At 32.3% G+C, this 25041-nt stretch overlaps 2 protein-coding genes and 1 long non-coding RNA gene across 7 annotated transcripts; 1 reads left to right on the plus strand and 2 right to left on the minus strand.

The window, feature by feature from the left end:
* Positions 1–7871: 7871 nt before the first annotated feature.
* On the minus strand, positions 7872–9208 carry LOC124935912 (fra a 1-associated protein). Its single transcript, XM_047476351.1, has 2 exons — positions 8928–9208; positions 7872–8610 (listed from the first exon to the last, which is right to left on the minus strand). Exons 1-2 carry the CDS (start codon positions 9128–9130, stop codon positions 8217–8219), a joined length of 597 nt encoding a protein of 198 aa, XP_047332307.1. The 5' UTR covers positions 9131–9208; the 3' UTR covers positions 7872–8216.
* A 1007-nt stretch (positions 9209–10215) lies between these two features.
* LOC124933637 lies at positions 10216–10902 on the plus strand. Its single transcript, XR_007099024.1, has 3 exons — positions 10216–10337; positions 10456–10560; positions 10849–10902. It is a non-coding gene; the product is annotated as an uncharacterized LOC124933637 (long non-coding RNA).
* A 3986-nt stretch (positions 10903–14888) lies between these two features.
* On the minus strand, positions 14889–22049 carry LOC124936993 (iron-sulfur cluster co-chaperone protein HscB homolog). 5 transcript variants are annotated; one of them, XR_007099192.1, is made up of 8 exons: positions 21607–22049; positions 20882–20978; positions 20707–20796; positions 18932–18997; positions 18006–18074; positions 17712–17854; positions 16181–16268; positions 14889–15166 (listed from the first exon to the last, which is right to left on the minus strand). XR_007099192.1 is itself a non-coding variant. In XM_047477522.1 (7 exons), the coding sequence occupies exons 1-6, from the start codon at positions 21942–21944 to the stop codon at positions 17717–17719; spliced, it is 798 nt and encodes a 265-aa protein (XP_047333478.1). In that variant the 5' UTR covers positions 21945–22049; the 3' UTR covers positions 14889–15166; positions 17712–17716. The 5 variants fall into 5 exon arrangements, 3 of the variants coding, with proteins under 3 accessions (XP_047333478.1, XP_047333477.1, XP_047333475.1); XR_007099191.1 differs by having other exon boundaries at positions 16181–16279; XM_047477522.1 differs by lacking the exon at positions 16181–16268.
* Between the last annotated feature and the right edge of the window lie 2992 nt (positions 22050–25041).

Genomic DNA, 25041 nt, shown 5'->3' on the forward strand with positions numbered 1-25041 from the left:
GCGAGCCATAGGATGAATTGGTGTCGAGGGATAATCTCCGTTGACCATACAAGAGAAGCCCATTCTACTTTCTGCGCTTTTTCCCGAATTACCTCCCATATTTTTTCTTCAATACCAGCTTCCCATTGTCCTCAGCTTTCCATTCATGAATATCCGGTCTGTCGTGTAGTTGTATGCTACTTATATGATCAAGTATCCTCTTTCCTTTTGGAATTCTTCTCAAGAGCAAGTTCCAATTCCCGTCTTTGATGTCTCTGATTTTCGCTTTTGCACAGTCCCTTCTGATACGAGTATTTTGAAACTCCTCCTTGTCGATGATAGGCTGGTTTTCAAACCAAGGGTCGTGCCAGAATAGAGTGCATTTTCCGTCCCCTAGTCGGATGTCATAAAGATCTGCAATATCGCTTCTTAGTTTAAGAATCTTTTTTAGAGACCAGCTCATACCTTCGTGAATTTTGTAGGTCCAGATGCTGGTTTCGTGTTTCATAAACCTCGTATGCACTCATTTGATCCATAGTGACTCCTGATTGCGCTACAAAGCCCATAGATGCTTGAAGGTTAGAGCCTTGTTCCACTCGATACAGTTCTTCAAGTCGATGCCTCCCTCATCCTTCGGTTTGCAAAGAGCGGTCCATTTGACTTTCTTTCCTCCTCTTCCACTACTACCCCAGATAAAGTTTCTCATTAGCGTGTCGAGTTTCTTCATTACCTTCTTCAGAATGTAAAATTCTTTGTAAATAATATGAATTCAAGAATAAAGAAGTATTGTACTAATTAAAGTTATGATATATATATATATATATATATATATATATATATATATATATATATATATATATATATATATATATATATATATATATATATATATATATATATATATATATATATATATATATATATATATATATATATATATATATATATATATTTTGAGTGTCAATCCAAATTATATGAATGTTTAGTGTTAAAGTAAATAAATTGATTGAATCAATTAAACTGTTTCAAAAGAATTTCAGTATTCTTAGCCCATAACTAGTATATAGTGCCGAAAGAAGTTTTCTCAAATTAGAATGAACCATCTACGTATAGGATCGAAATAGTAAAAATTCATACATATTATGGAAGGATGTGAAATATTAGTTTTAGTAACTATTTAGTGAAAAAAAACGAATTATAACTCATATACAATTATTTTGTCTCATTTGCGGTTAAAAGTGGGACAGACGAATTCGATAAATGCACAAACACAACTAGAATGTATGAGCATCAAACAACTCATCAATGTTTGAGAATATTATTTAAATTACAAAAAATTAAAATAAAAAATATGATTTGATTAAATAGATGTTGAATCGGAAAAAAAATACAAAAACCCAAATCTGATTAATAAAAATAAATACTTCCTATACTAATAAAAAGAAATATCAAAAATTAAGAAAAAAATAATGTTTAAACTTCTTTAAAATTTTGTTTAGAGAGAAGAAATAATATTTTAAATTAACCCTCAATTAACATTCTTTAATTTATCAAAATTAAGTATATGAATTGATGATTTCAAATTTAGATCAAGATACAATTCTAATTTTTCTAAGAAACTAATTTCCAAATGAAATCAATATTATTATATTCACTAATATCAAGGTTTAAAGTAACACTTAATTATAATTTATTCTTAATACCAACTCTTTATTAATACAAACCTTATTTTTATCTTAATTAATTAATTAATTAATTAAATAACAAAAGACTTAAACTAACCGGAAAATATTAATTATGTAATCTTAGGTTTGACTAAAACTCCATATTAAAATGAAATATAACACCTATTTATTTATTTTTTAAAGAGGATAATGAAATGAGAAGACTAATGGGGTTTTGGTGGTTTATGAGGATGCTGTAAGTTTTTCATTTTATTGCTGAATAGGATACTTTAACTTATATGTACAGCATCATGTTAAGATCTAATAATGAAATGAAATGACAATTGGAGTGGGACCAGCGGAGGAATGTGCTATTTTTGTCATATGGGATTGGGAACAAATTAAGGTGGGTCTTTGAACATGTTCACTACTAGTTTCTAGCTATGGCTGTTTCTTCATTATGTTTTTTATTATTACTGTATGTTTCTTCTTAACATACATGTAACATGGGGAAAGTTCCTCATTATATTAGTGTTGTTATTATTATTATGTTCTTTGTACTTTGGATAAGATAGTACACTTTTAACTTCAACCATGCACCACAATCATCCATGTCTAGTTTTGATAAACAAAAGAAGAGATAACTCATCATCCATGTCTAGTTTGATGGGCAAAAGAAAGATATTTAGCATTCTCATCGAGGTACCTCTTTTTATTATCGAGGATCTATATGTAAATTCAATCCTTTATTTTTGATATTGTGCTATCGTCTTCTAGTAAATGTTCCAAAGAATGTTACAAGTCAAGTTAATACAACTAATAGGTTTTTCACATTGCAGCCTTTTTTTTCTAGCCTTACATGTCATAATCAAATCCTAAAATATTAACCAAAGTCTAATGGTATGGTGTTGGAAAATCTGGGCTTGAATGTGTTTTGGTGGGTCACTTGCTTATATTCTTTTTATTTTTAGAAGTATGAATATTATGTACAAAATATATAAGGGAGAAAAGAATAAGTATTTTAATGCCCAAAAATGAGAATAGGTGAATTTTTTAGAAATCAATTTTATCATTTAAATTTTTGTAGTGAATTTTATATTATAAAATTACGACTGTACAATAATAATAATAATAATAATAATAATAATAATAATATAAATTGAAAACTTTTAAAAAATTAGTAAAAAATAATCATTAGATAGTGAATTTTATATTAAAAAATTATTACTGTACAATAATAATAAAATAATATCAATTAAAAAATTTTAAAAATTCATTGAAAATAATTATTTGATTCGATTATATTTGAGGTGTATTTCATATATTTGGCATTTTTTTATATGATTCATCTGTATGATATTTACATGTTTGAGATTTTAATAATATTTTAAGAAGTATAATTACAAAAAGTATATCAACATATTTAAAACAAGACGTAAGGTAATTTAGTAGTGAGGTTTATACAACAAGAATAAAACACAAATATATATGGCCAAATTATTTGGGCGGCCTCTCATTACTTTAATCGCTCAATTTTAGCCCTCAAATTAACATTTTAAACAAATCGCCCCTTCAATTTTTAAAAAAGTCACCCATCCCCTACGTCAACTTTTTAGTTAAATATAACGACTTAAACTTAAAATATTATTTTTTATATATATTATCTTTAATCTTATTTTTTATATTTATATATATAATTATTAAATCACTTATATATAAAATTATATATATATTATTAATTTTTATATTTATATAATTATTAAATATTTTATATAATATATAGATAATATATATATATTATTTATTTTTATCTATAACTATATAAAATAATTTTTTAAATAATTTATATAATATATATATATAATTTATATATATTATCTTTAATCATTAATTTATATATAATATATATTTTAAAAAATAATTTGAGAGTTAAAAATATATATTTACTCAATTATTTTTAACTCTCAAATTATTTTTTAACTATCAAATATATATAATTAATGGTTAAATATAATATATATAAATTATTTTTAAACTTTGTTTTATATATATATATATATATAAATAAATTTAATAATTATATAAACATAAAAATTAATTATAAAAAAATATATATATATATAATATATATATAAACGATTTAATAATTATATATTATATAAATTAATATAAAAAATAATATTAAAAATAATATTTTAAGTTTAAACCGTTATGTTTAACCAAAAAGTTGACGGAAGGATCATTGGCAGGGACGTACATACATGTGAGCTGAAGTGGGCTTAAGTCCACTCCCAAATAAAAAATTACAATATATTATATATCTATCCTATAATTTCCAACCAAACAAAATCTTTTAATTTTAATTCTAATACCTTGAATCTTCTATAACTTCATAAGTTGTTTCCATAGTTTACATTATTTCCAACCAAACATATTTCACTAATTCATTCTCAATTCACTCATTATTTCCATCCATATTATTTTATTTCAATTACTCTCATTTTATTAATTATTTACATTTCATATTAAATTTCAAAGACCTAAAATCTTCTACTATTTTATTTTTATTTTTTAATCCTCTTCCCTAATTTAACATTTACTTACTATCATTATCAACTTAATTATTTATATGATATTTAAAATTAATTATATACATGTTTGATTAATATACAACCAGCCACTTATCGTTAGTATTATTGAGTTATTTTTAAATTTTTCATCGCACTCTAATTGTTGGATGTAAATATTTACTTTTATTTTTCTTTAGTTTTGTAATCTTTACATTCTAATTATTCGATAAAATACTTATTTAATTTGAATAGTTGAGTTTATCTTAAAATTAATATAAACATAGTTTGAGAGTTAAACATTCAATTATTTATCAAAATAACATGATAAATTATGTATAGATAAATAAAATGAAACATCAATCTATTACAAATAAATGAAAAACATTAATATCTTCAATTTTTAAAAGAGAGATTGTCAAATTAGTGAAAATCCTCTGTCCATGGTCTCTAAAATTCAAAATCAATATAGCGAAACTTTTCTAATTATGTTTTCTAACAACGAAGATCATTAAACGACAAAATTGTTTCCACGTTATAAATTTGATATGATGCGGAAATAGAAGGTTTTCACACTTGTTGAGTTGTGTCAAATAATTGGTCGAGAATACGATCAAAAGGTGAAGACGAAACTTCGTAATAAAATGGAGGATAATTTTACTGTCGACTACTTACAATATATGTTAAACGAGATTTAACTAAGGATATTATATATATATATATATATATATATATATATATATATATATATATATATATATATATATATATATATATATATATATATATATATATATTAGATGAGTTTATGTTTTAAAATATCCTTAACCTCAACTTATTTAAATATTATACTATAACATCTCTCATATATAGATAATTTATTGTTTAAATTCAAGCCCACCCCAAGTCGAATTCCTAGATCCGTCCCTGACCATCAGTGAACTTTCTAAAAGTTGAAGAGGTGATTTGTTTCAAAAATTAGTTTGAGGGCTAATAAAAGTGAGCGATCGGAGTAATTAGAGGGCCGCTCAAATAATTTGCCCTATATATAATGATACTTAATTTTTAAAGTGTCCAAATTGTAGAGTTGTGGTTAATTTGAATATATATGTGAAAGTAAATTGATATTTGGGTCGGATTTTGGGTTGACCCGCCCATAAACTTAAAACGGTTAAAAATAAAATTAAAAATGTTATAAATATGTTTCAAACTTGCAACCTAACAAAACAAATACAACCCTTAAACCAACTAAGCTAATAAGACTTTATATTCTAAATTCAACATAAAATTTGATGAACGCGGGACGTTTTAACAATATAAGTTTAACTTTTAGACAATAATATATATATATAATGATGCTTAATTTTTAAAGTGTCTGAATTGTCATGTCGAGAGTTGTGGTTAATTTGAATATATATGTGAGAGTAAGTGGATATTTGAGTCGGATTGTGGATTGTCCCGCTCATAAACTTAAAACGGTTAAAATTAAAATTAAAAATGATATAATATTTTGAAATTGTAACTTAACATAAACAAGTACAACCCTTTGACCAATTAGACTAATAAGACTTTATATTCTAAATTCAATATCAAATTTAATAAACGCGGGACATTTTAACGATATAAGTTCAATTTTTTTAACTAACTAATATATATATATATAATGATACTTAATTTTCAAAGTGTCCAAATTGTTGAGTCGAGAGCCGTGATTAATTTGAATATATATGTGAAATTAATTAAAATTATTATTTAATCGTAATTTTTTTCTCAATTTTATATTATTATTGGTGTAAATGCACAGACTACGTCTTAATTTTATTTTAATATTTATATAATATATTTCATTAGTTAATTAATAGTTTAAAAGAAAAGAGAAAATATTAATTAATAATTTTCATTAGGAAGAATAACTCAACTTTTCTTGAAAATACTTTTCATGTTACAATTTACTTTCCAATTGAACACTTAACTTTTTTTTTTCATATTTACACTCAATAGACGGAATTTTTATACTCCGTTGATAAATATTTTGTTGTGATTCCACAAACTATAATTAATTTTGATATCTATCTTTTTTTTTTTTTTTTTTTAGTTTCTTCCACTCTCTAATAAAAACTCAAACCCTAAACCTCATCACCTCTCGTTTTCTCAAAATTTACATTCTCGTTTCTTGATGATGTGAATTGATTTTTCTTATTCTCGCAATATTCATTACCATTTTTACTCTAACTTCACATTTCTGTTTTCAGACATTTGTTGTTCTTTCTTTTATTTTGATGATCGATGATGATATTTTTAAATTAAAATTTATTTTTTATAGATAATAAATTAGAGAATACTTTCAAATGAGATTTCGTTTCATTGTTATTGTTGTCGTAACCCTAATCAAAGACCTCACCTCGTAGTCCAGTAGTCAATATGGACGGTGAAGAAAAAATGTTTATCTCTAATTTTTACAATTTTTTATTACATAATCATTAAGTTGAACTTCACATTCACATCATCGTGAAGTTTGAATAGAAATGGTAGCAGATGTGGCAAGGATAGGAAGAATCGGTTCACATCATCGATGATTAAGTAACGAAAAAATGGGTGAATTGAAGTGAGAAAAATTAGGGACAAAGAAGTTTTGGGAAGAAATATAGATGATAAAATAAATGGTTTTGTTAAAAAAAATGTGGATATTGACCCGCCAAATATAATTATAGTTTGTGGTATCCAAGTGGCAAAACATGAAATATATTAATTTCGTCCATTGGTTGTAAGTTAGATGGTAAATATGAAAAATATTTATAAAAAAAAGTTGTAAATATGGTATTCTTCTCCAATAAAAATTTAAGACAAATTCCACATCCTTAACTTATTTTTCTCTTACTTTTTACACGTGGCTTCTAATAGAGATTTGGGTTCATGATTTTTCAAACATCAATCAAATTGGGTTCATGATTTACAAACATACATCTAAGTTGTATTAGAAACCTTTGATTTAATCCAAAATATTGTATTAGTTTCGTTTAGTTGGTTCACAAACTGGCTCAACAGTTAACTGTTGAACAATGTTATATCAATTGTGTCTTGTCTTGGTTTTTAAAGACATCTACCAATCAATCTTCTGTATTAATGTTCTGATAAATACTTTGAATTATCAATCTTTCTTAAATCCCATAATGCAATTTCATCAACATACAACAATAACTTAGTGAAAATTCCATCTTGAGGTAGTTGGTGATAATAATAAACTGTCTTTTACCAATAGAGAAAAACTGTCATGAAAATACACTCCTTGTTGTAAGAACCTCACCATTAATGTGTTTGTTTTAAAGGCTCATTTACAAACAATGGCTTTTTGTAGAGTGCATCAATTTCAGTTTGCATAATAAACTTGAAATATTTGCCAAGAAAGACATGGGAACAACAAGTTATTTACAATGTTTGTAACTATTCTGACCATGATTATAACCGAGACAAACAAATTTGAGTGCTCTTGTTTCAAACTTTTCCTTATGGTGTTTTATGCAAAACAGAGGCAACCAAACACTATCAGATGATCATGGAGTTTTCCTATTTAAAAGTAACAGTAGGCAAAAAAAAATCTCATCACAAAAGCTAGATATGAGTTCTTCTATACATACAAAAATAATAACAGCTATCAACAAAAGAACTAAATAAAAATATAAATTATCCAGAGAAACACTAAAGGGTATGTTGATTGTCAAGTATATAGCAATTAGATCATTGTCTTATCATGGAAAAACACCAAATATGTTTTTTCTTATCGTAACGCACATGCAGAAAGAAATGTAAGAGCATGACTCAAGAATCCCTAGCAAGACTAGAAAGATCGACATCACCTGATTTTTAAGGAGTCTCTTCTTCTTCTTTCCCTATAGGTGGTGGTCTTTCAAGTATAGCAATTAGATCATTGTCTTATCATGGAAAAACACCAAATATGTTTTTTATTCTTATCGTAATGCACACGCAGAAAGAAATGTAAGAGCATGACTCAAACATCCCTAGCAAGACTAGAAAGATCGACATCACCTGATTTATAAGGAGTCTCTTCTTCTTCTTTCCCTATAGGTGGTGGTCTCTGCACAACAGGAGGATATGGCGACGATGATGAAGGCTTGTTGTTGTCTCCTTCTTTGTACATGGGAATAGAATCAAATGCATTGAAGAATTCGTTCTTCAGTTCTTCTGCTGCTTCAATGAAACCGCCAATTCCCCAAAAAAGTCCTCGCTGGATGGCTTCGATATCACTGCGTACGCCAGGGAAATCAAACGGTTTCATCTCAGATGAGTGGAAAGGGAAGCCCCTTCCTCCTTCTCCTTTTCTCATCTGTTCAGACACATCTTCTTCAGTGTACTCTTTGTTAGACTGTATCACTTCAGCTGGCCTGAATCAAAAGACATAAGAATTGAACTAGCAATTAATCCCACCAATCTTAAGGCAGGTTATGCAACAGTTATATAAGTTTGATAAAAAAATCTTGAACTCTTGACCTACGCCTATCAGTAATTAGGTCTGAGCAAGAAACTGATCCAGACTCGGAACAAAGGAAACACACAACAGAAGGAAATCCTTTGATCATATACATGGATTCATATCGATAGAACAATGTAACAATTTCCGAATAAGGATTAAGAACTAATTTCACGGACAACCTAGTAATGGAAGTCATGCGATTGGAAAAGAAATAACAATCTATTATACCTTCCAACGCAATCCCTGAGAATATCCTCAGTCTTCTCACACTTCCTAATGTATTTACCAGGCTCAACCTCTTCCGTTTTGCACTGAGATTTCACGATTTTTCTGGTACCGCATAAATCGCGGGACCTGGGAGTTCCAGCCACGAAATCATCAGCGGCAGAGGAGGTCTCATCTTTGTCTTCGTCCTTCCACACCCAACCCATGACAGAATCTCTTCTCCCTCTCTACTAATTCTTCGAATCGGATTCGCGAACAATCTAGTTTTCGGTTCCTTTTTCTGCAAGAAATGGTGAGAAGAAGATGACGCTGGTGTTTTAAAAGCTAATAATCTGAAAATTTTGAAGAAACGACCCTAAAAATGGGAAATTTGAGCAAAAGACCCTGCTAACAGGCCTAAATGCGTATGGTGCGCGTGCATAATTTAAATAGCGCTTCTGACCCTATTTTTTTTAATGACTATTATACCCATGCGTCACGTATCCTCTAGTTGAATGACGCATCCGAAACCCTATAAAATTATTTTTTTTTTTTCATTTTTGATCAATTTTCTCTCTCATCTAGGTCTTCTCTGCCCGTGAACCCTAATGGCGGAGAAGACTTTCACTTGGAGATGGCGTATTCATCGTCGATGAACAAATTGAAGAGGCACCGTGGACCATTCCACTATATTCAATGGCGTAGAGCGGCGAAGAACTACTTCAACGGCAAACTGCGGCTCCAACGGCGAACGACGACGGCCAAAAGATAAAATTTTCACTATATTTGTTGTATTCGTTTATATTTTGTGTTGATTTCGTTTACATATGATTGTTTGTGTTGATTTGTGAAGATTTTGTTTATAGAACGTCATCGATTCGTCCTGATTCGTTGAATGTAGGTTGGTTGTATAGCAACCTGCCTGCGCAGCAACGAACGGACCATAGAAAGAAAGCCGCAGTCAGCTATTTTTCACACATCTACAAAATCAATCCCTAAGTAATCTAAGTACCCTTCTTAAACGTTTCAAAACCTAGCTTTTCTTCTACTTCAATTGCAACTGCAAAAATCCCTCTTCAATCTTATTCGTTTGATCTGATTCCTTGCACCTTTTCCAATCTCATTCCAGTACATTACAATCAGATTGTAATCCTCAAACAAGTAAGGTATCTTTTTTAGTTTCCCCTTCTATCTGGGCTGTCGTAGGAAAAATTGAGCCGCAGTAAACTGGAGTTTTCTTTGAGGTATGCACTTACTTTTCCCCTTTACTCGAATTGGTTACTTAAGAAGACATAATTGACAAGATATTTGTTGGCCTGACATGACTTCTATAATGGCTTACAGGCTATTGGCTTGTTAATTGGGGTTGAAGATGTTTCACCGGAAAAACAAGCTGATTTTCTTTCGGCATTGCTTAATCCCCTTTGCCAGCAGGTTAATAAAATATTAATTGTCCTTTTGTATAGGCCCGAGTTAATGTTACACACTTGTATCTAGTGCCTTTCTTTTTCTGATATCTGTCAAATGATGTTGCTTGATATAAAATAATTAGGTGGAGGTGTTGCTGCAAAATGCCAAACTTCACGATTCTGAAGAATCTCCTGCAAAGATTGCTAACATTCAGCAAATCATCATGGCGATTAATGCCCTGAGCAAGGTGCACTTTTGTTCTTTCATCAAGTCTGAATATTTATAAAGCACATGCATGATTTTCTACCATTTTGCAACTTCTATCTATTTACCGTGCATTAGGGAATTATTACTACTTGATCAAAATAATAAATAAAGATAGAACACTTTCTTCTTTTATGGTTCCTTGTTTTCTGCTCTCTGTTATCTAAGTTGATTTTTGTGGACATAGAATTGTTATATAGGGTTTGATTGCAATATTTTATTTGATGATGGGCATAACTGCTGATTGCTTGAAACTCATTATGTAATGCAGGGATTCAGTGAGCGGCTTGTGAATTCTTGATCTCATCTGAGTTCCCTTCCTGCTCATTTTAATCGGCTTTAAATTACTGAAAAATGGTGATTGTATTAAAAATGAGATGGGCATAACTGCTGATTGCTTAAATCATCTTAAAAGAAATGAGAGTTAGATGTTGTGGGTACACATGAATATGGATTTCCTGCAAATTTGTATTGCCTCTCCTTTGTACAACTCATTTTGGATTTAGTTATTACTTTAAGTTGTGGGTATTTCATTGGTTTTGTTTGGATGCAGTATACGTCAAGACGTGAAGGGGATTTGGTGGCGAAATGTTACTTTGCAAAGCATAAGCTTGTATGGGAAGTTCTTGATGGTGGTTTGAAGAATAAGATTGAAATTCAGTGGTCAGATATAATGTCATTAAAGAGTAATTACCCAGATGATGGACCTGGGACTTTGGATTTAGTGGTAATTAACTTGCTTCTTTTGATTGTTGTTGTTGGTTCGGTTTAGTGTTTGAATGACTCTTGAACTAATGTTGGTGAACTTTTGATTCTTTTGAAGATTTCCACATTATGAGCCTTCTCATAGTTTATCAGGTAGAGTGCAACTAATTATAGTTTGTATAGTAATTATTTTGTTGTCTTTTCATTTCATCAATTGACAAATTCTGATCATAATGCAGTAATGGACAGTCATGCAATAGAAGAATATGACTCAATCTGCTCAAAAGATGTTGAGAATAGATTCACTTGGTGAGCTGCTGGCTAATCTTCCGAAAATTGCTTCTCTTCCACAGTTCTTGTTCAACATTCTAGAGGATTCCAAGATGAACCAAACTAGATAACCTTAAATCTGTTGTTGGGAAAGCTTGTTCTAGTAAATGAATGATTGTTAAGAGGATTCTGAAATCGACGTTAATAAGTTGTGTATAGATAATAGGTATAATGTTTCTGCTTTAGTCTTTCCTTTAAATGTACAATGAATATGTATAGTTTCAATTGTAAAAATATTAAGGGTGGCAATTTAAGTTGGCAGGGTTAATGATTCTAACCTGACTCGATTTTACCTATTTCGAACCAAACTCGACTTGATTTTTTCATGGTTCCGTCCGCGAAAACTTCGAAAATTCAGTATAAATCATCAAATTTCAAATATTTATAAAGTTCTCAAACATAGGGTGACCATTATTGAGTAATGCCTGATTTACAAACCAATGTAATTACATATTTACTTACCCATCTATGTGATAATATCATGAATTCTCTACAAAGAAAAAACAATTTATAAAAGACAGTATAAAGACACATATCATCTGATCTTTGTTGATCATAAAAGAGATCGATCAGATCTAGAAACTAGGGTTCTTCGTCGTCATTTTCCTGCACCAAACTGATTAACATGTCGATCTAGCTCTGCAATCTCACGTTCTCTCTTTCTACATGAGACATTTTATTTCTCTTCTCCAACAGATGAACTTGCAGGTGTTCAACACATTTTGCATCTTCTTCCAATTGCTCATTTAACTCATCAATCTCTCTATCCTGAGTTTTCAACAGACAATGGAGAAATATGTGACAAACTATGTCATCAAATTAAAAATAGAAGCTAATCAATCTACTATAATCCTAAACTACAAAATCTGGCTTTTATGGGCCATACAGCTTGGATTGACACCAAATAGCTATATAGATCCAATTTGAGAAAGATTTAATAATCAAGAATAAACTAACATGCTTCAAGCCTTCAACACTCTAAAATCAGTTGTCAGTTACCCTCATTTCTTCAAAGAATAAATTGGGTATTTCAACAGGGCATTTCATCAACCCAATATATTTGAACTGTTAACACAAAAAAGAAATAACATATTCAGATGGTTGCTACTATCAATCGAGAGACACCGTAACAATGAAATGCAAATACTAACTATAAATGGTTTGGGGTGCGTCACTCAGGTGCGTGACGCACCTGCGTGACGCACCCGGATTTCACCGCCGGTGACATTTACCTAATCAATCCCTAAACCCTAACAAACAATGCGTTCAAAAAAGAAATAAATGAGAAGTAAGCATACCAGTAGCAGAAAGAGACATCTCCTTCGTTGGGATTCCGCCGTCTTCGTTGGGATTCCTTCGTCGGTGGTTGTCCTTTTTAGAGAGAAGGAGGAGAAAGAGAAGTGAAGAAAGAGAAGAAGAAAGAAAGAAATGAAAACAAAGAGAAAAACTGGAATTTTTTTTATTATATAGTAAGGGCATTGTGGACTTTTCACAATGCCCTCGGGTGCGTCACGCAACTGGAGGGTGCGTGACGCAATAGGGGTATTTTCGGCAGAAAATATTTTGGGGGTCACCAGCGCTATAAAAAACATGGGCCCGCACCAAACATAATTTGACCCCTCTTTAGGGTCATTTCCTCAAATTCTGACCCAGCTTAATAAACTTTGCAAAAACGATTTTTGCGGCCTGCGAAATGTCTTCTTGCCTCCGTGAGTGCCCCGGTTACACATGAAGTGCATTATGTAATTACATTCACGCGTAATATATAATAACTTTCACGCGTATTACATATTGAGGAGCATTACAATACACGTGAGAAGCACTACGTATTACACGTGAAATGCGTTATGTAATTACATTCACGCGTAATATATAATAATTTTCACGCGTATTACATATTGAGGAGCATTACAATACGCGTGAGAAGCACTACGTATTACGCTTGAAGGTCATTACATAACTAATTTTTTTAGAAGGAACATACCATGTCATGACCCCTTAGTGTAACATCATTACCAATTTTCTGTATAAGTTTTATCAACATATATTTTTCCTAAGCCATACCAATGTTACATGGAGAAACAATTGAGAACTGATGCAGAATTCTTAGGACACCATTCCGTCTCCTTTGGCGAAGCAGAAGAAAATATGGTTTAATTTCATGATTAGATGTTCTTTTCTATATATATAATAACTTTTCAAAGTAGACTCATCATGCCATTGTTGAATCATTTTCAAAGAGGTCTTCAACAAAAGAAGCTCAGGGAAGTATGGAATCAACACAAATGAAATCAAATCTTAAGCAAAAAAGTTGCAGATGTTGTTGGCCCATTAGGTAACCCTCCTTCCTGATTGAGATTTCATCATTTGGGCGGGCTCTACTTTGATCTTAAAGTCAGCAAGGAAATGAGAAAAATGAAATTATATAGGAATAAGTCATTCTAATATTGTATTATCAATAGATACCATTTATTTAGGGAAATTTGACGAAATGACCCTAAAAATGGGTTAAATGTGCGGTTGACCATTTAAATTTTTTTTTTTTTTTTATGAAAATAGCTCCTTCGCGTAACGCAAAGGAGAGGATCATCACGCGAAGGGAAAGCCGATAAAAAGTCCTAAATTTCCTTACTATTTAATATAACTTTTCCTTTTTTTTCATTTCTTTTCTCCTCCTTGTCTCGGGCTCTTCTCCTCCTCTCTAAATGAATACCTAAACGGCGGCGATCGAGAAACAGCCATGGCGGCAATCTTCGACGGACACAACCATGAGCACAAGCACGAACACTATAACAACTGGTACTCTTCTTCCTCAATATGTTTATTTTTAAAAATGGTATGGTCGCGTCTCGCAAATGGTGAAGGGAACGATCGTCTCGCGAAGAGAACGATCGTCTCGCGAAGGGAATTATCGTCTCACAAAAGCACCATATTTAAAGAATAATTGAATGACTTCAATCAAATTATTAATCCATTAATGTTAATGTTTTCAATTGCAACTGAAGTATTCGTTTTGTATAATGGAGAGTCGAAATTTGTTGTTGATGATATAATGTCTTTTCATTCAACTTCAATCAAAACTTTGAATTTACCCCAAAATACTACGTTTGCCGAATTAGTTGATATCCATGATAACGTGCAAAAATCTACATATAATTTAGTTGTTCAAGTCAAGTATGAATTTAGTTGTTCAAGTCAAGTATGATGTTCCGCGTCATTGTCCAAACATATCCAAATTTTGTTTGATCCATGTAGCCAATAAAGGGAAATGGATAGAAATAGAAAGCAGTGTTTATATACCTTTGCATTTGAGAGAATTGCACAAGAAAATGCATGATTATTTTAAGACTGCAAAATATTATTAGATAGTTAACTGTATCAACCCAAAAGAAACTGTAAGTTAGTTAAATCACATTGTGTCGTTAATGTCCATTCCTGGTTACCACTCTGAACTCCGAAGCAGCAACATTCTCATGTTCCTTTTCAAACTTTTGTAAGCAGATCCAATTCTTTATTTTCTCTAGTCCAATCATATAAAACAGAACAGTCTCTCCCTGCAGATTGTTTTATTTTAAAAGAAAAAATAGTTAGATTTGAGCTCTATTTCTATATTTGTAGTTACAACAAGTAGATAAATTGAATGCAAAGGGAAAAAGAATTATATTTCACAAGGAAATTTAGAAAATGCATGACATTTGAGGGACTTTATTCCCCTTAATGATGAAAACATGATCAACCTATCATATAAAGGGCAAGGGATTAGACTATTGCAAAAGGAGACTTGTGTTATCTGTTTATAATATTATGCAATTGAATGATATTTTTTTCTATCTTCTCATGTTGATTTCTCTATTCGCTTTTCATCCCTCTTTCTTAGTGTATTAAATCCTAGTGTTTGCTAATACAATGGATTATACAGGATTTCTTTATTTTGGATAATAAAAATAGAGTACATAGGCCGACAATAAGCAGATAATAATTTTTGGCAATTCATTGATGGATTGGGATATGATCCTTGAGATTGGGTGCTTTGAAAGGACAATAAGCGGGAGTTTGCTTGACTTTCTTGCTTCTCTTTTTTGAAGTTTGTTCTTTATGTAATTTTACAAAAGTGTGTTTGTTTATTTCAATCTATTTAAAAATATATTATGCTACATAGGTAGCCTTATATACAAGTAGTTGTCTAGTCTAAAGGATAGCTTCACTCCTATAAAATAGAAACACTAGAGCTAATAATAAACTAACTTTACATCTAAGGATAAATGCATCAATTAAAATGTAGTTTTACTAGAGAATAACAAGATATTACAGAGTGAAAGAAGTTCTACAAGGCAATCATGAAGAAGCATATTATGGAGAAAAATATTTATGAACATATAATATAGAATAATGTTATAGAAAACAATAAACTATAAAAATGTTCTTTTGTTAAACCCTTTTAAATCGTAATCAGAGTTTGAATCTTTTATGTTCAAATCAAATTACAAGAAAGGTAGAAACTGTCTATGATCATCAATGCAAATACACATATAGTCTATGGGTAAATTTCACAAATAAAATGTGGATACCTGGTAATCTCCAAACCTCATTAAAAATATAGTAATAGTTGCAGCAGAGATAATTGAACCTCGAGGACCACAATGTTAACCATAACTTCTAATTTGATCCTACCACAAAGATTAAATGAGACACAATACGAGCTTATTTGGAAACTGTCGGGAATAAATAAATATATTAACGCTTACAATAATAAATCAATTCCCCACTTGAATGAAACTTTAGGAGCCATAAATTATAAATATAAGAGAAAAGAAAACGACACAGTAACGCATGATATTTTACGTGGAAAACCTCCTCAAATCAAAGAGTAAAAATCATGAGACTTCTCGCCCAAAACAAGCTCTACTATAATCAGATGTTGGGTATACAATTAAGGTATAACAATCTTTAATAGAATAAAAAGATAAGGACATAATAAAAAAGAACACAAACATTTTGGTACCAAAAGAGTATAATACAACTCAAATTGGACAAAAAAAATCAAACCACAGAAAATCAAACTTTGAGACGTCGAAATCAGAGTCTGACCGTTGAAAATGTAGAGTAACGAGTAGTTACAAACCTCCCAAAAAAATTTCAGCTTAATCTGATTTTGTTTGACGCTCAAATAGTGAATTTGATTAATGTTGTGAGGTTATAGGCGAAAACATTCTTCCTACTTCTCTTTCTTTTTAGTTGCTGCTCTATTAATACTATAGTTAATAGAGCTACAAAAACAAGCCTCTAAAATAACCATATTACCCTTAATGAAATTATAGTTAGTCTGATTCATTTTTTACTTTTCTCATAATTAGGAGCCCAAACAAAAAACTCAACAAAAATTAGAATTTTGTTACAATCACGATCCTATATAAATATCGCAAAGTTCAAATTCAAAGTGGTATTTTTTCGGTTTGGTATAAGAAAATAAAAAATTGGATCATGATCAAAATCGTAGTGTATATTTTCTTGCTTCATTTGGTATAAATTATTTTATAGATTATGAACTAAATTATTTTATAGATCATGATCTAAATTATTTTATAGATCATGATCTAAATTATTTTATAGATCAATCAGATTATTTTTGAACCATGATCCAAGTTATTTACTAGATCATCTGATTTTTAGCAAACATAACAAATATTTTTTCGGATCAGGATCAACATGAAAAATGTTGATAACAAAACAGTTCACTTGAGTATATGTACATGAATGATATGCAACATAGAATAATTCTAATTTCAGGAGGGATGAAAACATGTGAGAGAGAAAAGTATTCCAGGGACATTTTCTTGCAATAACCTTTTTTGTAAGGTTTAATAGTATTTAGTGATGTACTATTAAGACTTTTTCATAAGAGACATAAAATGAGGAGTTTTACTGTTAAATGATTTATAAAATACAATGAATGCTAGAGGAAACTAGTATAGGCTAGGAAAGCTCTCCAAGGCATTCTTTTTTATGTGGCTAAACAAGAAAAGTAGGTTTAGGAAAGAAAAAATTATTTGTCTTAGAAGATAAGAAATTGGATTTAAAGACATAAAATAGATGACATACCGATATCAAAGCTTTTTAAGAATCTCTTCATCTGCACGTTTATAATAAATCATTCTCTGGAGGCAAGTATAGGCTTCTTCAAAATTTTGCTTTCTAAATTCCTTGGAAAAATTTTCAGTCCAAATTTTCAGTTTCTCTTGTACCTATAAGAAAAGATGGTAAGTTTAGAATCTAGTGGAAATATTTTGAAAGGCAAGATACTCAGACATGTTACTAAAGTGTTTCTCTTTTCTGAAAGCAAATTGATATACTATAACATCTTAAGTACTATGCACAATAAAGTAATTTGCATACTTCAGTCTGGATCTGAATTAAACTCTGAGGGTCCAAAGCTTCCTCTACGGCCTCCCTGATCTCCATAATCTGCAATGTTAACTCAAAGAAGTTAAGCCAATGTCTGTGGGCAGTTATTCATACAAGAATCGAAGATCTGGGACCAACAGAAAAATATTCTACAAATGATTAAATGCTATGAAAAAATAATGTATATGGAGTATTTGCATCTAAGAAATTGTATATTCAGTACTATAAGGTTATCAAGCAAATAAATGGTATAAATGATAAAAATTGAGGCCTTAATTTCTCATTCCAGCATGTGAAGTCAACCGCTTGTTAATTAACAACAAATTATATCATCCCTCTACAGCTAAAGTTAGTGTACTGCGTATCTTTCATAGTTTGGAACCACCGCATGCGCCACAACCCACTTCTTGTGAGTATAGTCCACTCCTTTCAATGACATTTGCAACTGCCATTTTATTTCATAATCTGGGTTATACTAAATTCGTAACTAATTGTCATCCCATTTGGATGAGAAATTTGGAAGAAATGATCTTTCCAAATAACCGGATATATTCAATGACATCATATTTTTGCACATTGATCACTTGTTGAAGATTTCATATTGAGAGTGAATGGTGGAAAAGGTATTTCACCTATTACATCGGAAGATGACAAAATGAGCATTAGAATTAGTCAATGAAAAAGTGCACAGTATAAAAATCTTAAATCACTCACAGACTCACTATACCTCTGACCATGGGACAGTCCAACTTTCAACAGAACATAACACTAAATATTTTTAACCATGGAACACAGCTCCAAATATTGGAAAGAATTCACTAGCTACGAATGAATATGAATGCTGATTCTTACTCAAGATACAGAAAGAAACCTTGGACACAAAATAAAACTTATGTATGAAGCATTCTCAAAGGTACCTCGGCAAGCAATTCTGGGTCATAAATGGTTTTATCTTCATCCACATCCATACCTGCAGTCTTTAGCTGAAAATTCATGGAAAAGGTGAAGTTTTAGATCTTGGGTCAGTAAATAAGTTAGTAGAGCTTATAAAAACAAATAAGTGCAAAAGTCGCTTCAACTATTCACATGCAAGGTGACAAAAGACACAGAAATTACTCATGACTTGATCACCACCATTTCTAAATCCTAAGTACTGCAGTAAGTCCTTAAAATTTATTACTGTTACTTCATAGATGAACATAAACTGTATATTGCATATTCAAAGATGAGACAAGCTATGTGCCATAAACTGTAAACTCTTACACAAAAGTAATTTTATTACTGTTACATTCAACAAATTGTTGATCCCTTGGCATCGATTACTGAAAGCTCAGGTTGCACAGGTTTCTTAAATAATTTTACTTCAGTTTATCTTATGATTTCTGAATTTTATTCATGATCATATCCTAGAAAAGTAGGGAATAATTAATTTTGAATACCAAAATAGCAGCCCTTGCCTCCTATCACTTCTTAAGGATCCACAAGGCACATGATATCAAGTAAAATAAAAATTAAAAAACCTCCACAAAAACAGAAAGATGCGTATAGAAAGAGGATACATTTTTCTATTCATTTACCCTTAGTTAAACAGCAAATATTATAGTATCGTTCATTATTTATGTTACTCTAATACATGAAACTAAGATGTTTCAACAACTAGTGGGGTAATTATGTATATCCTGTGAATCTAAATTGAACTAGGAAAGATCATTTCTTGATTAATGTTGCACAAATTGGCCCATTTGGAAACACCTGGATACAAAAACATGGAGATTATTTTAGGAACTAAACTTAGTCATCTTATTCAAAAAATTACTAGCGTTTATCGTCCGGATCAGGATACAGAAAAAATAGAATTATAAGTGTTTCCAAATGAGGATTATACTCTTGACAAATTCCAATACAGTTGAATTTTGGTTCACAATGTCAATATGCATCGCCTTCACATGCAACTATCACAATTTCTTACTGAACTAATTAGTGTTCTCTTTCCCACTAGATAAAACATTCTACCTATCTTCACCTGCACTAAAGTTTACTCATTTACCATTCCATGTAAACACTCATTCATAACACTATCCTTCTAGTTTCCCTGCACAATCATCATTTATACACTCATTTTATTCACATATTTTCTTACCTCAACAGTCAATAACAATAGAGCAAGTATTACAGATTATTGGTATGATTGCTGGTTTAAAAAGGTCTTAAGGCAATTAGTTTATCTCACAAATGCATTGGAATTGCTTACTGTATTGCCCAACTCATTTTTATTCTATGATCTGCAATTTTGCACTCCTAAGTAATAGAAAATCAGTATTAGAAATGCACACTATTATCTCCTCATTAATCACACACTAAACTGATATATTTAACAAACTTCATTTTTTCAAACCATCATTTGTTCTCAATTCTGAAGCATATCACCAGTTTGTATATACTTTGATAAATACAACTAAATTGTCCCACATACTATCTTCCATAAATGAACAGCATGAGAAACATGAATATCTAATGAACGCGATGCATGGACATCTATGTATATATAAGAGCATTGCACCAGGAGCTGGCATCATCAATTAGTTACCTTATCCAATCTATGAAAAGATAGAGATAGAGCATGTGTTCACAATATCAATACTGCAAAAATGATTAACCAAATGACAAGGCAACAAATGCAATAGCGTCTTACAATGTATACTGCCCTGGACACTGGATTGGCAAGAATGCGATATGCTCCATTTACCAGAGAGGATTGTTCAGCAGCATAATTTCTTTCTCTCTGTAAAATGTAGAATGGTCAAGCTACATCACTTAGAGATAAAAGAAAAAATGATAGAGAAAATATGAGTTAGTCGTATACAAACCTCAGACTTGGAATGAACCAAATCAGGATGCAGACACTTCTGCCAATCTTTGTATCTCCCCTCAATGATGTCATTTTCAATGTCATAATCTTTCTCCCTGTTTTGATTTGAATTCAGCCGTCATCAATAACTTGTGGCCTTAATTTTACTTATTGAGTTTGCAATAACAAGAATGATGATTTAGTTTCTAAAAAAGGTTTTTAAATCCTCAGATCTCTTTGTCTCAAAGATTAAAGGTACAAGAACATAAATGCAAACACAAAATTAGCCTAAATCTAGTAACTTTATGTTCTTATAATCTACATTGTCTAGTCCAATCACTCAGACTAACATATTTACCCTTCTTCAGTATCCAGTAAAGACCTACTTGAGTTATAGTTATATACTGCAATAGTTCCCTAGAGTGTGACACACTTTTCAAGCTTCAAACTTAAAACATAAAATCAGTTTGTTTTCCTAACTACTATAAGAAAACTCTACCATCAAAAACTTAAGAAAATAGAAAACACAATGGCCGAGACGCAATTTCTTCAGTAATCATTCTAACCTAATGTTCATAGCTCGGACAAATTCTAAGTTCTTAAGCTTGACTATATTGTTGGTTTTACAGAAGCTAAAACTTCCAACTTTGTTCGAGCATTGAAGAATACTAAGTGAAAGGATGAACAAGATATGACCTAAATATAATTCTACCTAATTTAAGTTATTGCTATGGAAACACTTACAGTCTGAAAATCTGGAAATAATCTATCGACTGATCAACCGGCTGAACGCTTCTACATGAATCGCAGACCAGAAAGGCAAAATTCTGTGCAACATAACCGCAGTTCCAGCACACAGCGGCACCTTTTGCTCCAGATTCTGAACAGAATCCTTTCCCAGAATATTGGAAACGTCTAAACAAATGGAAATTAGGAGTTTCTGACGCAAGATATTCATTTTGTCCGCTTAAGCAGTACGAGGAAGAAGAATACGCGAAAATGGTGGAGACTCGAGGAGGAGACGAAGGAAGTAATCCTCGTCGGGAAACAAGGAGAAACATTCGTAGCTTCTGGATCGACATGTCAGGAAATCGAAGAAGGTACTTCTCCAGAGTCCAGACCAGAAGATAGATGAGAGAGGAAGGAGAAGAAATGGCGGGTGTATTTGTGTATTGTGGAATGGCCGGCAAAAGACTAAACGAGAAATTTAATAAATTTAATATAATGACCTAATAAAGCCTTTGTGTTACGTCACGCAATGGAGCTCGTTATGCGACGGAACACTCGTCCCAGGCATACTCGTTCCGAGACGACACACTACGAATTATGGTTCTGTCGCTCGGAGTAATTTCGTTCCGGAACGCACACTCAACGAATTAACATTCTGTCGCTCGGAGTAATTTCGTCCGAAAACTGAAAATTGGGTAGGAGTCATCTGCGCCCTTTTTTTTAGGGTTATTTCCAAATTTAGCATAAGCAATATAATTTTTTCAAATATAACCTTTTGCATATGAAAAAATATGTTTTTGCCCTCAAATAAAAAATCATACCTTTTCCCATTCAGTTTCTCCCATTTTCCCTTTTTTCCCTCCCTCTCCCCTTTACATATTTCCCCCGAAACGGCCGAAACCCACGACTCTCCCCCGACGACGATCCAAGTCCTCGTTCCAAGCCCCCGATCCAAGCCCCGATGACGATCCGAGCCCCCGACGACGATCCAAGCCGAATGAACGAAAGTTGAGGGCGAGTTTTCTCCGAGGCAGCGAACTCCCAAGGCGCCGCAACATTGAAGGTGAGTTTTCTCCGAGGCAACAAACTCCCGAGCCAACACCGCAACATTGAAGGTGAGTTTTTCCCATTTTCTGTCGTTTACCTTCCATGCATGCTGAAATGGAAGAATGGTTTAGGGTTTTAGTGTTTATAATTTAGGTTTAGGTTTAAGTTTAGGGTTTTATGGGTTGACTGAATCGTTTTGAGTTTAAAATGCATCTGTCGAAGGCGTTGCAGGCGACAATGCATCTGTCGCAGGCGATTAAGTATCATTCGCCTGCGATAAATGCATTGTCGTCTGCGACAGATGCATTGTCGCCTGTGACAAATGTCTTATTTGCTTTAAAGAAGTGGTATTTGCTTTCCTTAGTCTAACATAATTTTTTTTGCAGATGGCACCAACCAAAAATAAATCCAAAACGGTTATTGAGAACTTTCCTGGTCGTGTTTCATGAAAATCCACTTGTACTTGCTTGTTAAAGACGGAGGACAAGTTTAATCACTTTGGTCTTATGGGGGCTTTGAAGACTCAATTCCAGCATCTGTTGAAAGACCCGACTGTAATTTTCTCAGAAACAATAATCCATTAGATGTTGATGAGGAAAATCAGCTCCAATTCGAAGGGAATAACTTTCATGGTCAATGGTCAAGAGCTGTACTGGGGCATGAAGAAATATGCCTTGGTGACAAACCTAAATTTTGAAAGATTTCCTGTGATCGAAAACTGACACGTTGAAGAATGTCCACCCTAGTCCATAAATATTTTTGGGGGCAAAACAGTTGTTAGAGTGACAGAGGTTCAAACAGTTTTCCTCCGATGCTTTGAGAAGGAGGATGCATGGAAGCTTGGGCTCATCAACCTTATTTACCAGTGTCTTTTTGGATCTGATAATAGGAGGAGGGTAAGTTTGAAAATCTTCAGCATGGTGGAGGACATGGAGATGTTCCTTCAATTTCCATGAGGAAAGGTGTCCTTCAATTCAACTCTAAAAGGTATTGATAAAGACATGAAACATCTTCGGCAGCTATATCTGGAGAAGAAGAAAACCTGCAAGGGGAACTGTGATGTCGCTTATACTATTAGTGGGTTCGCAATAGCCTTCCAAGTTTTGACATATTTGTTTATGAAGACATTTGTCCCCAAATTTGCGGATATGACCGAGGAACAACCTATATGCCCAAGGATATTACTCTTTACAACCTCTAGAAGCAACACCAACACTGTCCAAGAGGTATTCACTACCCTCCTAAAATGCAATGTGTTTAACAAGATTGATGAGTCTAAGGAGGAGAAGAGGAACTACTGCGGGGAAGAATTTGAAGAAATGGGAGGCTACATTTATGATAAATTATTTGATGTGAATGGTAGGAAGAGAAAGAATGAAGATAGCAGTACTCCCAAATCGGCGCCCAAGAGGAGAAAACCACTTAAAATCACACTAGCCAAGAGGACCGAGAAGTCATTTAGTGATGAATCTAGCCAAGCCACTAAATCTCGCCCTCAACTTTCGTTCGTTCGGCTTGGGTTCTCCCTTTACATATTTCCCCCGAAACGGCCGAAACCCACGACTCTCCCCCGACGACGATCCAAGTCCTCGTTCCAAGCCCCCGATCCAAGCCCCGATGACGATCTGAGCCCCCGACGACGATCCAAGCCGAACGAACGAAAGTTGAGGGCGAGTTTTCTCCGAGGCAGCGAACTCCCAAGGCGCCGCAACATTGAAGGTGAGTTTTCTCCGAGGCAACAAACTCCCGAGCCAACACCGCAACATTGAAGGTGAGTTTTTCCCATTTTCTGTCGTTTACCTTCCATGCATGCTGAAATGGAAGAATGGTTTAGGGTTTTAGTGTTTATAATTTAGGTTTAGGTTTAAGTTTAGGGTTTTATGAGTTGACTGAATCGTTTTGAGTTTAAAATGTATCTGTCGAAGGCGTTGCAGGCGACAATGCATCTGTCGCAGGCGATTAAGTATCATTCGCCTGCGATAAATGCATTGTCGTCTACGACAGATGCATTGTCGCCTGTGACAAATGTCTTATTTGCTTTAAAGAAGTGGTATTTGCTTTCCTTAGTCTGACATAATTTTTTTTGCAGATGGCACCAACCAAAAATAAATCCAAAACGGTTATTGAGAACTTTCCTGGTCGTGTTTCATGAAAATCCACTTGTACTTGCTTGTTAAAGACGGAGGACAAGTTTAATCACTTTGGTCTTATGGGGCTTTGAAGACTCAATTCCAGCATCTGTTGAAAGACCCGACTGTAATTTTCTCAGAAACAATAATCCATTAGATGTTGATGAGGAAAATCAGCTCCAATTCGAAGGGAATAACTTTCATGGTCAATGGTCAAGAGCTGTACTGGGGCATGAAGAAATATGCCTTGGTGACAAACCTAAATTTTGAAAGA

This window comes from Impatiens glandulifera, chromosome 4, assembly GCF_907164915.1.
Source record: "Impatiens glandulifera chromosome 4, dImpGla2.1, whole genome shotgun sequence".
In the NCBI taxonomy this organism is placed as follows: domain Eukaryota; kingdom Viridiplantae; phylum Streptophyta; class Magnoliopsida; order Ericales; family Balsaminaceae; genus Impatiens; species Impatiens glandulifera.

Excerpts from the sequence above, each read along its gene's own strand:
- LOC124935912 (XM_047476351.1), bottom strand. The coding sequence starts at position 9,130 with ATGGGTTGGGTGTGGAAGGACGAAGACAAAGATGAGACCTCCTCTGCC. Across the intron at positions 8,611-8,927 it reads CTCAGGGATTGCGTTGGAAG|GCCAGCTGAAGTGATACAGT; the intron begins GTATAATAGATT and ends CTTTTGATTCAG.
- LOC124936993 (XM_047477522.1), bottom strand. The coding sequence starts at position 21,944 with ATGTCGATCCAGAAGCTACGAATGTTTCTCCTTGTTTCCCGACGAGGA. Across the intron at positions 20,979-21,606 it reads TATTTCCAGATTTTCAGACT|GGAGAAAGATTATGACATTG; the intron begins GTAAGTGTTTCC and ends AAATCAAAACAG. Across the intron at positions 18,998-20,706 it reads TGTCCAGGGCAGTATACATT|CTAAAGACTGCAGGTATGGA; the intron begins GTAAGACGCTAT and ends ATGAATTTTCAG.